General features: G+C 40.9%; 1 protein-coding gene across 1 annotated transcript; it reads left to right on the top strand.

The window, feature by feature from the left end:
* Positions 1–1,838: 1,838 nt before the first annotated feature.
* On the top strand, positions 1,839–4,437 carry elfn1a (extracellular leucine-rich repeat and fibronectin type III domain containing 1a; the record flags this gene model as incomplete). The annotated part of the gene is made up of 1 exon (XM_084570829.1): positions 1,839–4,437. One exon carries the CDS (start codon positions 1,839–1,841, stop codon positions 4,209–4,211), a length of 2,373 nt encoding a protein of 790 aa, XP_084426955.1. The 3' UTR covers positions 4,212–4,437.
* Between the last annotated feature and the right edge of the window lie 9,613 nt (positions 4,438–14,050).

The following is a 14,050-nucleotide window of genomic DNA, read 5'->3' as shown; positions in this document are numbered from 1 at the left end:
TTTCTAAAGTGCTGATTTAGTTTGCCATCAGCCTATGGACTGTTGTTCTCCATCTTCTCATATTGAGTCACAGCACATCTGTCACTCCGGATTTGATGCTGTTGATGCTGGCATTGTGGGTCGTTTTGCAAGTGGCACAAGAGACACTTATGAGCAGACAGAGCATCTGAAGTCTTGAGAAATCCAACAGGAAACATGTTTCAAAGCATGCCCAAATGTGTCTTGAATTTGGTTTGAAAGTCAATTTTTTTCGTGTCGTGACTTTCTAAAATTATGGCAGTCTGAACCTAACTATACCCCCATCAGCCACAACATTAAAACCACTGACAGGAGAAGTAAATAACATTGACCGTCTTGTGACAATGCAATGTTCTGCAGGGAAACTTTTGGACCTGGCATTCATTTGGATGTTACTTAGACATGTAGCACCCACCTAGACCAGACCAGGCACCCCCACCCCATAGCAATGACACTCCTTGATGGCAGCAGCCATCCCCAGCAGGATGCAGCCTGATACAGGCACACACACAAAAACGGTTTAGGGTTAAAAAAAAACAAAAAAAAACATGAAAAACAGCACAAGGTGTTGACCTGGCCTCCAAGATCCACTAGATCCCAAACTGATCAAGTATCTGTGGGATGCACAAGCCTGATCCACAGAGACCTCTCCCCTCAACTCAAAGGCCCCCACTAACAACATTCTGTTGCCAGACACCACAGGACACCCTCAGAAGGCCAATGTCCATTCTCTGATGAGTCACAACTGTTTTGGAGGCACAAGCGAGACCTATACAATGTTAGTCATAATGTTATGCCTGATCGGTGTATTTTAATATTATATTATTTTTTAGTATTCACCATTACCTTAACAGCCACCTGTTAGGCCTGACCTGTGGCCTGTATCTATAAGATTTTTATTGTATTTATTGTATTAACTATACTTATAAAAATAGTATAAAAACAAGCGCATTTCATTGTAAGGACATTGTTACTGTTAACATGAACTATTTTGGAACACTTTTGTTATGCAGTAGCTTCTTCTACAGATTACAGTGATATTTCTTGTTTTAATTCATGTGTGAAGGTTCTCAGAGAAAAATACTAAATACATTGATCCAAAATGTCATTTCACATGGTGCTGTATAATTGATTTAATGCAGCTTCTTAACATTGTCCTCTCTCAGTTGCATCTGACAGTCCTCAGGTTAATGGTGTGAAAACAGCACCCTGCTCTTCCCAACCTGTCAAGTGGTAATTGGCCAACAGCTTCCTTTAATAGCAGTCTGACATGGGGGCACCAAACACCTCTAAAATTGTGTATAAAATAATTGGTGGGGCATAAACAAGGAGGGCTTGGGTAAACACACATCTTTATCATTTCTATACCGGTATATATGAAAGTGGATTACATATCTTGGTGAAGTGTACTTAATGTGAATTTTGTGTCTTTTTGTTGCAGGGTACCCATCCATGCACATGAGAGAGAGACCGGAAGGCCAGTGGCAGAAACAATAAGATGAAACCATTTAATGATGGTAACCTCGACAAAAAAAGCACAAACCAAGCTGAGGTGGAGAAATCTCTTTTGAGCATCGCCACAAGTTCACTGCAGGCCGATGAAAGCAGCTCAGTGTAAAGGGAGACACTCAACATTTTTCTGATTGGTGCATGTGGACAATATTGTTCATCGTACATCAATCAATGAAGTGCAGACAAATAAAAGGATTGTTTCTGGTCCTGGGAACGGTGGAACATCCAGCTGATTCTCCGACAGGATCGACTCAGCTGTACTGAAACCACCGTGGTATCGCCCTCCTTTTATTTTTTTGGTCCTGCACATGACTCTCAGAAAAGCACCAATGGCCTGCAGCTCAGGCATGGTGATGAGTGCCTTGTTTTGGTCCGTAGCCATTGTATATTTCACTCATATTGGCAGAGTCAGTGGAGACTGCTGGTTAATTGAGGGTGAAAAGGGCTTTGTATGGCTTGCAATTTGTAGCCAGAACCAACCACCTTATGAGGCCATCCCCCAGCATATCAACAGCACCATTGTGGACCTTCGTCTGAATGAAAACAAAATCAAAAGTATCCATTATTCTGCCCTTAGTCGCTTTGCCAACTTGACCTACCTGAACCTGACCAAGAATGAAATCTCCTACATAGAGGATGGGGCCTTTTCTGCTCAGTTTAACTTACAAGTCCTCCAAATGGGCTTCAACAAGTTGAGGAACCTGACAGAGGGGATCCTCAGGGGTTTAGGAAAGCTGCAGTACCTCTACCTCCAGGCAAATCTGATTGAGACTGTGACACCTAATGCCTTTTGGGAATGCCCCAACATCGAGAACATTGACCTCTCCATGAATCGAATCCAGCAGTTAGACGGGTCCACATTTACCAGTTTAACTAAGCTTACCACCTGCGAGCTGTACACCAACCCTTTCAACTGCTCGTGCGAATTGCTTGGTTTTGTCAAATGGCTCTCAGTTTTCCCGAACAGGACGAACGAGCGGATGGTCTGCGACTCCCCACCAGGCGTCTCTGGTTATAGTTTACTGAGCCCGAATCCTAATAATCCCACATATCGAAATGCACTTCACATGCTCACCACTGTGTGTACTGATGACTACGTGACTCCGTTTATTTCTGTGCCCATTGAGTCTACAACACTACCCCCAGATTCAGCACTTTGCGGGCTGGAAGACTGTCCCTCGGGCACGGAACCAGAAGACATTACCATCAGTACGGCTGAAAACGATGTGCAAGTGACCCCTCTGATGAAACTGAAGCAAGTAACGAACACAGGTGCCACCATCACAATTGAGATCCCACATCCCTATAAGAAGATGTACATCCTGGTTCTGTACAACAACAGCTTTTTCACAGATATCCAAAATCTCAAAGATATAAAGGAGGACATTGAACTAAAAAACCTTAAACCACACACTAACTACACATACTGTGTTGCTTCAATTCGCAATTCTCTTAGACACAACCACACTTGTCTGACTGTCTCTACTGGCCCTCGGAATGGAAAGGATAGAGTTGTAAACAACGCAACTGCTACTCACTATATCATGACAATTTTAGGCTGCCTCTTTAGCATGGTAATATTTCTGGGGGTCGTCTACTATTGCTTGCGAAAAAAGCGTCAGCAAGATGAAAAGCACAAAAAAGCAGGTAGTCTGAAGAAGAATATAATGGAACTTAAATATGGACAAGAGCTGGAGGGTGGGACTATTTCTCGAATGTCGCAGAAACAGTTGTTGGCCGGGGAGAGCATGGCTCGTATGCCATATATACCTTCTGCGAGTGAAATGGAGCAGTACAAGTTTCAAGAGATGAGTGATACTCCTAAAATGATGAAGGGTAGTTACATGGAGGTGCGCAGCATGGACCACCATGAGCGCAGGGAATGTGATATGGGAATGCCGGGAAATAGTCAGGGGTCGGTGGCGGAGATTTCTACCATTGCAAAAGAGGTGGATAAAGTCAATCAGATAATTAACAACTGCATAGATGCTCTGAAGTCAGAATCCACCTCTTTTCAAGGGGGAAAATCTGGAGCAGTGTCCACAGCAGAGCCCCAGCTCGTACTAATATCAGAACACCCACAGAGTAAATCTGGCCTTCTGTCTCCAGTGTATAAGGACAGCTACCACCACTCTCTGCAGAGGCATCGCTCCTCTGATGTCTCGCCAAAGAGGCCCAGCACTGCCACAGGAGGGCCCATGAGAAGCCCAAGGCCTTATCGCTCTGAATCCAAGTACATAGAGAAAACCTCCCCAACAGGAGAGCCCATCCTCACTGTAACACCTGCCGCCGCCATCCTGAGGGCCGAGGCGGAGAAGATCCGTCAGTACAGCGACCACCGGCACTCATATCCCGATGCTCAGATAGAGGAGCTTGAAGGACCTGACGGCCACAAGTCCTCCATCTTGGAGCCTCTCACTCACTCCCGCTCCAGAGACTTAGCATATTCCCAAATGTCATCTCAGTATCACAATCTAAGCTACTCCTCCAGTCCCGAATACTACTGCAAACCTTCACACAGCATCTGGGAGCGATTCAAACTCCACCGGAAACGGCATAAAGATGAGGAGTACATGGCTGCGGGCCACGCGCTGCGCAAGAAAGTCCAGTTTGCTAAGGACGAGGACCTGCATGATATTTTAGACTACTGGAAAGGCGTATCCTCCCAACAAAAATCATAACCTATTTAGGTGTTTTTAAAATGGACCACACATTGCAGAAATGACACAAGAACCTCATCTGACAACTGAATCAATGGGTACTTCCACATTATAATCAAGTACTGACTCACGTGTGTCACATTCTCTTTTGACTGTGAGGAAAATGGGGTAAAGATTCGTTAAATTTGTCATATTATGTAAAGCATTCATCGGGAAAAAAATATATTGCAAATTAATAATATATATGTTACAATGGATAATAGGTTTTTGGGTATCGCATGGCCAAGTCCTGTGACAGTGGATTTGCTGTTGTGTCATATGAAACTACTATATAAAGATATGTCTACTGAAACCTCAATATTTTTTGAAGAACTATCCGGACCCTTCATTCAAAAATGAACACTTTTTTTTCCCCTTCTCCTCCCTGCATATATTTAATTGAAAACTATGTACAGATATGGGTTTCTATATTTGCAATGTTTGCTGTGTAAATGGAAAAAGTATTAGTGGATGAATCAGGTTTAACAAACGGAGCGCTGTTCATTTAGATTATCTTGTTGCTACAGAACAGCAAGTCCCACTTTGAACCTGTCGGAACGTTTGTCGTTTTAACCGTCACCGCCTGTTTTTTCTTTCTTTTTTCTTTATGCTTTTACATGATTCAGATGGGTTCAGTTTTACGTCCCCTGAATCACTCGCAGTATTCACTGGATGACTCCCGAAAGACCTCACGCAGGAAGAAGTGCAGTATCATGAACCATCATTTGTATCTTTAGTACCAAAGTAGAAAAAGACGAAATGTTTACAATATTTCTGCACGGTCAAGGAATCGTATGAATACAGCAGGAGGTCCATTTGGAATTATTTTTTTTAATGTTACACATTGGGAAACACTAATATCCACACAGAGGATATGGTTTAAAAGCCTAATATTAATCACAAATTCTTGAAGGGGACAGCAGCTGTACTCGGTCACCTGTTGTTTCTGGTGCGGTCTACATCATGGAATTGCATTGGTCAGTGACACACAGGATGGTTAGGGTTAAGAACAGGGTGTAGGGGACTTTACTGGTGCACTGTTAGATGACAACCAGGCCGCTACAGTACACAGACAGCTGTTCTGCCCTGCAGGAGAGCCCGATGGATGAATGTAACAGATACATATTCTGATCTGTCTATGGCAGCTTTTATGTATATTTTCAAGGAAATATTTATTTGATGCTATTAACAACTGTGTGTTTTGGGTTTTTTTTCTTTTCCTTTCTTTCGCTTCGATATTTCTTCCAGTGTATTATATCGCATAATGTCTGATCCAATGAACAGAGGAAAAGTAGTTCGTTATTCAGATGGGCCTTGTTGCTTGCCGAGAGTTTTCATTTTTTTTATTTCCACCTGCTAGGCTGTTAAATCTTTTTGTATATTACAAAAGCTACGTACCAGTCGATTATCAACATGCTAGAGTAAAATTTGAGAATGTGAAACTGAATCCTCTGACTTACTGGCTGTGAATTTGTATATCATAATTCTCTTTGCGTAAATATAAGACTTAACACTTTTCCTTTGCAAGATGCTTGTATCATTTATTCCAAACAGGCTCATTATGATTCATTGCATATTTATGAACAAACATGGATGTCTACCATCTTACTCATCTGAACTATCGTCACGATGTAACTCCAAATGTCTCGTCCGTCCCAGACTTAGGTTTATTAAGAAGCAGAGGACATCTGTTAGCGGGTACATGGTTCAGCTTTACATCACTTATTCTTATCACTACTATTGCAAAGTCCATCCACTAGTGTCATATGCTACTTTACCACTTGTGTACCATTACCACAAAGAAGAGGACGCAACAAGGAGACGTAATAGGTCAAGTCAAAAATGAAATCAAAGACATTTAGGAAATTATTTCCAGAACTACAGCATCTACGTTTGGTCACATCTATGTCACTATCGCAGAATGACGCAACACAGTGGTGACTGAGCCTATGGTCCATTGATGAAAGTATCACAATACTTCAATGTTATACAATGTTATATTAACTTACTACTAATGTAGTAAGTCTACAAACTGATACGCGGATAGGAATGTAGATTGCTAAATCTGCATCAGACGATTTAGCATGACTGACATCGATGCTAATTTTCTCCTGCCCCAGCTCTATTGCTTTCAAGCATTTGGCTGACAAAACCAGAGCTAACTTTTAAACAAGAGGCATGTTTTGTCAATGAGGATTTAATGCTAATGCTCTACGCAGAATCAGATTTTTTTTGTTCATGGATCCGTTTGAAATATTGCAGGGAGTAATGGAACGGCAAGCTAGCAACCGCGGTGAGCTGTTAGCTGAAGAGCTGCAGGCGAAGAGCTGCACACCTCCTGCTTCTCGGCAAAGTAAATCCTTTCACTGTGAATTGCCGTTCACAGGCTCACGCCTCGTGCAACGTGACATCAAGTGGCTCAATCAAAATGATTGCCTGACTTCCTGTAATAATAAACAGCATTTACCGTTACCACCAGTAACTGCAGGTGTCAGCAAAAGAAAAAACTGCCGCTTGAAGTGATTGATGTAAGTCATAATTTTAATAATCTTAATTTGGTTTCCATTGCACTTTGAGGCACTTTTTTTTTTACTTTCATTCATTCACTTTCATTGATATCACGCATATCTATACATAAACTCTACCTGTCACACCACCTGCGTCTCTTATTTCAGTCAGTATTATGCATCCGTGTGATAGTAGGGGGAACTTACAACCCACACTTTCAGAAATGAATATGAAACATTTTTATGAATTATGTGTTGAGGTGACGACCAGAGTCTGCAATCTGATAGTGGAGCTGATCAGAGGAAATTGATTTATCTGGTAACATTTAACTTTACATTATCTCCTTTTTCCACTAAATGAGTATTTGAATTAGTCCATCTGTATATTTTATGTGTCACAATACTGCGTCCGACTTATCTAAGTGTGTCATAGTGTCGTTATTGTTCACTAATGTGAAATGAAGCATCCGTGAGCCTGATGGGAATGTTTTATGTAAGCACCTTGTAAAGCGTGATCTGGGTTGTCTGACTTAATATTTCAACCGCCTTAAGATTTTGGGATATGTACACAAGTGTAAATTTCCTTTTGTTTTATTTCCAATGTTGACACTGTTGTTGAGTCTCCATTTGTTATTTTTATAAAAGCATTTCAGTATCTTCTGAGAGCTGTCAGGTTTCTAGTTCATTTAGCTATTTAGCGACATGTTTTTATACTGCATATTGTAGCACTGTGTCTAATAAGAGTGTTGAGAAAACCTTTAGAAAGATCGACAGTCGTTGTTCAAGTGCATCAAAACAAACAAGAGCACAAAAAAATGTGTTGTTTTCTTTCCTTTTTTATTTCCTAAAACTATGTTATCTGCTTTCAGACAAAGTACTGTGAAATAAAGTTAAGGGTGCACATACAGTATACACTCAGCATCTTTATTACAAGTTTTTTTCTTTTTAATATGAAAGCTTTCCTTTAAAGCTACACTAATGTCCTACTCCAATTGTCCTCCTCAGGCTGTGCTGCATTCAGGTTCTGTGGCAGCTGCTGGAGAAAATGTACTATTCTAACAGATAAAAACCAAAATCTTTTTTTTTTTCCTTAAAGAATTGTGATCGAATACGTACTTATCCAAATTACTTTAAAACTAGTCGGTCTGTATATAAGCTGAATTATGATCTAGCCCTATGATGGTAGAAATAACCATATATTTTCCAGTTTATTTAATATTTATTGATGCATTGCATTTGTTCCAGAGTTTGTCTTAAAATGCACTGTATTTGTAGGCATAGTGAGAGGAATGCAAGAGGGAAGTATTACTACTCTAATAACATGATTACAATCTAGCTATTTACATATATTTTCATTGCTGTTGCCATAAAATAGAGCAAGTGGGAAATCTGAGCAGGGCTCATAAATACAGCATGCCACAAGCCTCGTTACCAAAGTCTGCGCAGCAGATAGTTTATTATTTTATGGACACAAGAGGATCAGACAAAACAAACCTAAAATCTAGGTTAAATACAACATCTGTGTGATTCGAGGCGCCGTAATGCCTTTTAAAATGACAGATGATTCAGAAAATTAGGGATGACAAAAGAGGAGCCAGATTGCATTTGTTAGGACTTCTAAATGAGAAAAAAATGTGCATTGAGTAAGCTTGTAAAACAAACAAAAACATAGGCAAACTCTTGGTAGTACAGTACACATATATAGTAGATGCTGAAGAATAGTTCCACTGAAACATCACCAGTATAAAGTGAAAGTATGATGACAGGATTTTGTACTTCAGCAGGGAACGTCAGAATATATTTTATCCCAGTATAAACCATATTAACATTATGAACATCCATTGGGCCACATTTTTGTTTTCCTCATCTTTTGGTAGCCCTCCTAGCTTCCATTATTTTAGGAGAAATCACCTTTACACAGTTAAGCAAAACCTGCCAGGACCTGTTCTGCCACTCTACCTCATTAATGCTTAAGTTTATGCAGCAATGTGCTTCGAATCTAATCCAATCATCACCACTAGAGCTCAAAGCGGTGCCATAAGTATGAACCATGCTGTTCTCGAGGAACCGAACCCCTGTTTTTCTTTGAAATATGCATAAAGTGTGTTATTTTGCTAGTATGCAAGTGGATTATTTTAGCCATACCCCTCCTGTTGCTCATTATGACATGGACATAGGCTGACATAGGTTTAGTACGCTGGTTCGGTTACACTTGTCTGACTTATTTTGATATAAATATTTTCCAAAGCACACCTAGTCACGCGTTTAAACGTGATTATAGTAATGACAGTAAGTACTGAGCAATGGATTAAGCTAATACCTGAACTTGCTTGTATTTTCTGAACCCACGTTTGCTGGTAAGAGTAATATTTTTTTAATGTCTGCACAATGCATCTCTGCTCATCATTTTTCACCAAGCAAGTCAACAGAGGCGATTCTAGAGTCTACTAAAAATGTCATGGACAACAGAACTGGACACACTTTTCTGCTAGTTGAGTTAAGGAAAAACAAGGTAATGTGATGCAGGTGTAATTCATTTTATTCAAATGTCTCTCCCTCATAGTTGAGGCTAGCCTACCAGCATTCAGCTATTAAGTATTATTATTGCATTATCTGCTTCACTTGCCACTGTTTTGCTTTCTTTTCTCCTCTCTTTCACTCCCAGAGGGATCTTTTCATTTTGAATTGGGTGCCTTTGTCTCACTTAACTACAATGAGTGTGCAGAGTTGTGTCAGGCCGGGGCCCCTTAAGGAGGTCTTCTACTGTGATTGAAAACACTGCACACTGCCACTGCTGTAGCTTTAAGTTTGCTGGTCCTCTGGGTCCTACTGTCCTGGGACCCCAAGCAGTTGCCTAGCTGCACCTCTGAGCAACAAAAACAGAACATTGCTACATGTAGCCAGAACTCCACAATTGTCTTAACTACACAGATGCAACTGTAAGGAGACCACATTTCAAAGGTTAACTTCCGCCTTTCACTAAAAGCAAAGCTCCTACACATGTCAAAAGCACAAGAGTTTATACACCGATCAGGCATAACAATATGACGACCTTCCTCATATTGTGTTGGTCTCCTTTTGTTGCCAACACAACCCTCACCCGTTGAGGCATGGACTCCACTAGACCCCTGAAGGTGTGTTGTGGTATCTGGCACCAAGATATTAGCAGTAGATCCTTTAAGTTCTGTAAATTGTGAGATACGGCCTCCATAGATCGGACTTGTTTCTCTAGCACATCCTACAGATGCTCGATTAGATTGAGATCTGGAGAATTTGTAGGCCAAGTCAACACCTCAAACCATTCCTGAACCATTTTTGCTTTGTGGCGGGGTGCATCAGCGAATACCGTTTCCATGACAGGGTATATATGGTCTGCAACAATGCTTAGATAGGTGGTACGTGTCAAAGTAACATCTACATGGATGGCAGGACCGAAGGTTTCCCAACAGAACAGCCTGGCTTCTTCCCATAATGCATCCTGATGTCATGTGTTCCCTTGGTAAGCGACGTGATGTATAAGAAAACGTGATTCATAGGACCAGGCCACCTTCTCCCATTGCTCTGTGGTCCAGTTCTGATGTTCACATGAACATTGTTGGTGCTTTTGGCAGTGGACAGGGGTCAGCATGGGCACCCTGACTGGTCTAGTCCGCAGCTATGTAGCCCTAAACTGGATCGGACCACATGGGCCAGCCTTTGCTCCCCATGCTGATCAATGAGCCATGGCCGTCCATGACCGTATCGCTGGTTCACCACTTTTGATAGATACCGATGTTTGCACCCCACAAGAGCTGCAGTTTTGGAGATGCTCTGACTCAGTCATGTAGCCCACAGTCTAACACAATTTGGCTCTTGTTAAACTCCCTCCAATCCTTATCCTTGCCCATTTTTCCTGCTCCTAACACATCAACTTTGAGGACAAAATGCTCATTGCCCATTATATCCCATCCACTATGAGGTGCCATGGTGAAGAGATAATTAGTGTTATTCACTTCACCTGTCAGTGGTCATAATGTTATGCCAGGTCGTTGTGCTTCCTTGTTTTAGTTCCGCTTTCAGGAAGTACAGTATTACAGATGAATGTCTGGAGAGGATGCTGATTAGTAGAGGCAAGTTAAGAGGTACACTGTCTAGACTATATTCAAACACTGGAGAAGGCCAAGGTTGACTTTTAATGTGTTATAAAATGTATTATATATTGTTTATCTAAGTTGCCCTAAGCTATTGAGAGTTAGTGTCAACAACACTCAGTAATTCTCCAGATAAACAACAGTTTGACGTTTGCTGTTGAAATGAGTCAATCTGCATAAACTGTGCGCTACCTTGGAACTGCTCATTACTGCTTTCCAATAAGAACACACTGAACTTCAACAACAAAGTAACGGCCACATACATTTACTTAGCTCGGCCATCGATAGCTTGTTTACCGTGCTGCTGTTTCTGCATTTCCACTGCTTATTTGGACTGCCTGCAGAGAAGTGAAGGCAAGAGAGTGTGGAAGGCTTTGATTTGCTGGTGTCACTCCCATCACTGGGCAACAGAGGTTAGCATTAAATCGGAAATTTATAAACAGACAACCCAGTGATTTAAGTAATCTTGCATGGATGAAGCATTGATCTCTTGGAGCTGAAAGTCTTAGAGCATGATGTTTGTTAATGGTCGGTGATATAGTTTAAAAGAGCTGGAAAACTGCTGGCTGTTTCTTCTCAGCCAAGTTTGAAGCTTCTGCAGGGCAGATTTTCTGTGGCAACAATAAGTAGTGTCGTTTTTATTGATGAAAAAATTACTGTTGTGCAACTGAGCACTTGTCTATGATAATGCAAAATGACGATGATTAGTAAGTGTTGAAAATTGTGATGTCTACAATTTAGGGATTAAGGGAACGATTGGACACAGCCACATTCTTCTGTTTAACAAGACAAGATGAGCATGCTAACATATGCTAATTAGCTGTAAACACAAGCAGGTGTTGAATTTGTTTACAACAAAATGGCTCTGATTTGTTGCAGGACTATTGTTTGATTGCAGAGGTATTATTTTTCCTCTCTGTACCGGTTGAAAGACACCCCATAATAAAATCTAGACTGGTATTCTGATAAGAACTGAGTCTGGCCATGCAAGGCTGGGAAGTCCATTTATAAGAGAATAACTTACCAGTGAGTAAGAGTGACACAGCACACACTGAAGTCCATCCAGTCCATCACTGCAGATATGAGGATTTACCCAAGGGTTTCGGTTGATCCAAATATTTTAGGGGGCACAGCATAGCAGCAGCTATGTAATACTGGTGGGGGGTTGTCTGCCTTATCCCTGAACACATTTGTTTATGATGTTTCCGGCTTTCTTCCCTGCTGAGCGACATTGTGAAAGCATATAATATCATACCCACAGCTGAGGTGGCACAGTGGAGCATGACCCACAAAAACATAACAAGTAAAGATCCCTGTCTGCTACAGCAACAACTGCTATTTGATCATAAGAACGCTGCCTGTCAGTCACAAAGTTTAGCAACTGAGCCCCTCCACCGGTGGACCTAGTAGAGTGCATTAATCAGCTGTCTGCAGCGCCCTAAGACGCTAAGTTTAAAGTATTTGAAGAGAGGAAACGCCAGAGTTTTGTCGGCTCCTGTCAAATTCGATGTCTAATTGGATATGGGTGACCAACTAGAAGAACAGCCCCACTGTAGTGGGCTCTAAAAGGAGATCTGCTCAAAGATCAAAGTTTAAATAGCTTGTATAATTAACAGATTGAGCTCTTACAAAGCTGCTTTGGAGGGCGCCAAAATGAGCTAATAGCCTTTGCTGTAAAGATGGTGACTGGCAGGGTCTCTGCAGAAAATAAACCTTGCACATAGAAGTATATTTGCTGTGAGTCACAGGAGGTAATTTAAGTAATGTTTTTAAGGACAGTTTGGACAGGTTTATTATTTTCATGATTAGGCTTTTATCAAGTTTATAACAGAAATGCACTGCCATAGACTGAACTAGTGGTTCCTTTGTAGCTATTAATCCTGCAAAGAAAGCTAAGTTCCCATGTGTTGCTAAAAGTTCTGCGTCTCCCCAAAACTTTTCACATGGTTTAATACGAATAACCGAATTATCCAAGCACAGATAACACGTTATAATTATTCCTAGTGCTGATTAATCCGCTCCCCATTATTGTCTCTGTCAATCAATTAATTCTTTGGTCTAGAAAAAATTTCATTTCATTTTTCGCATGTCTTGTTTTGACCAAGAGCCAGTATGAAACCCATGAACCTTAAAGATAAAGGTTAAAAAGTTTGCAGATTAGTTTAATCGTCTGTGAATCAACATGATTGACTATCGCAGCACTAGATATTCATATTAATTTTCCTCAACCCAACTGAAATAATTGTAAAGATTCCAGCATAACTGTTTATATAGACGTATGAATACATTATTCAGTAAGATGTAAGCATGTACGTGCACAATATTATTAATGAGAATGTGACTCTTTTGGCATAAGCTCGGTGGTTCGGCCCACTTTTTCCCGATCCCTATAGTTTCTAGCTTTGTTCATCTTGACACTTTTTCAAATGGCTTGTTGTTATGCCACTGCCATGTTCCTGTCTCACTTGGAAATTCATCACATCACCTGATGTTTAAACCACATGGGGAAACATGAGTTTTGCAACCAGAAAGCTACAATAAGATTTTGTGTTTGCATGGTAATATGGCACCCAGTGTTGTGCTAGCACACACACTAAACAAGAACGAGTTCAAGGTTCAGTTCAAACAGATAAAAGTGAACTTGTTCAGTTCATTATTCATTTTGAACTAAGTTCATAGACACTTTTTGTTTTTTTTCAGGCTATTCTTGTTCAATAGAATCTCTGACTGACCTGCCCATCCATCCCCAGATATTTCTTCCGCCAGGATCTGTACTGCTTTTTTGAATAACCATTGACTGTATACACACAGAAATAGCTACTTGTTGCTTCTGCAATGCCGGAGGCGGCTTCTCCTTCAGCTGCACCAGCCATGCTGTATGCCGGAAGTTGCACATCGGCTGACAGCTGTCGTAAAGCTTTTATTTCTTTTTTTCCTGAACGGGGGTGAACGTCGTTATTTCCCTCCAGATTGAGCGAAACTCACGTCTACGCTCACAGTTGGAAAAATGATGCGTTCAGTTGAAAATTTGAACACGTTCATGCACAACACTGATGGCATCAATAACTAGACTATCAACAATACTGACACCAATTTAATTTCAAATTTCTTCTGAACAGGCCAGTCTGATGGCCACATGAGGTGGTTTAATTCAGATTATTCTGTTTATTAGTGGAATATTGTG

This window comes from Chelon labrosus, assembly GCF_963514085.1.
Source record: "Chelon labrosus genome assembly, chromosome: 21".
NCBI lineage: Eukaryota > Metazoa > Chordata > Actinopteri > Mugiliformes > Mugilidae > Chelon > Chelon labrosus.
This window is presented reverse-complemented; position numbering and strand designations above follow the sequence as displayed.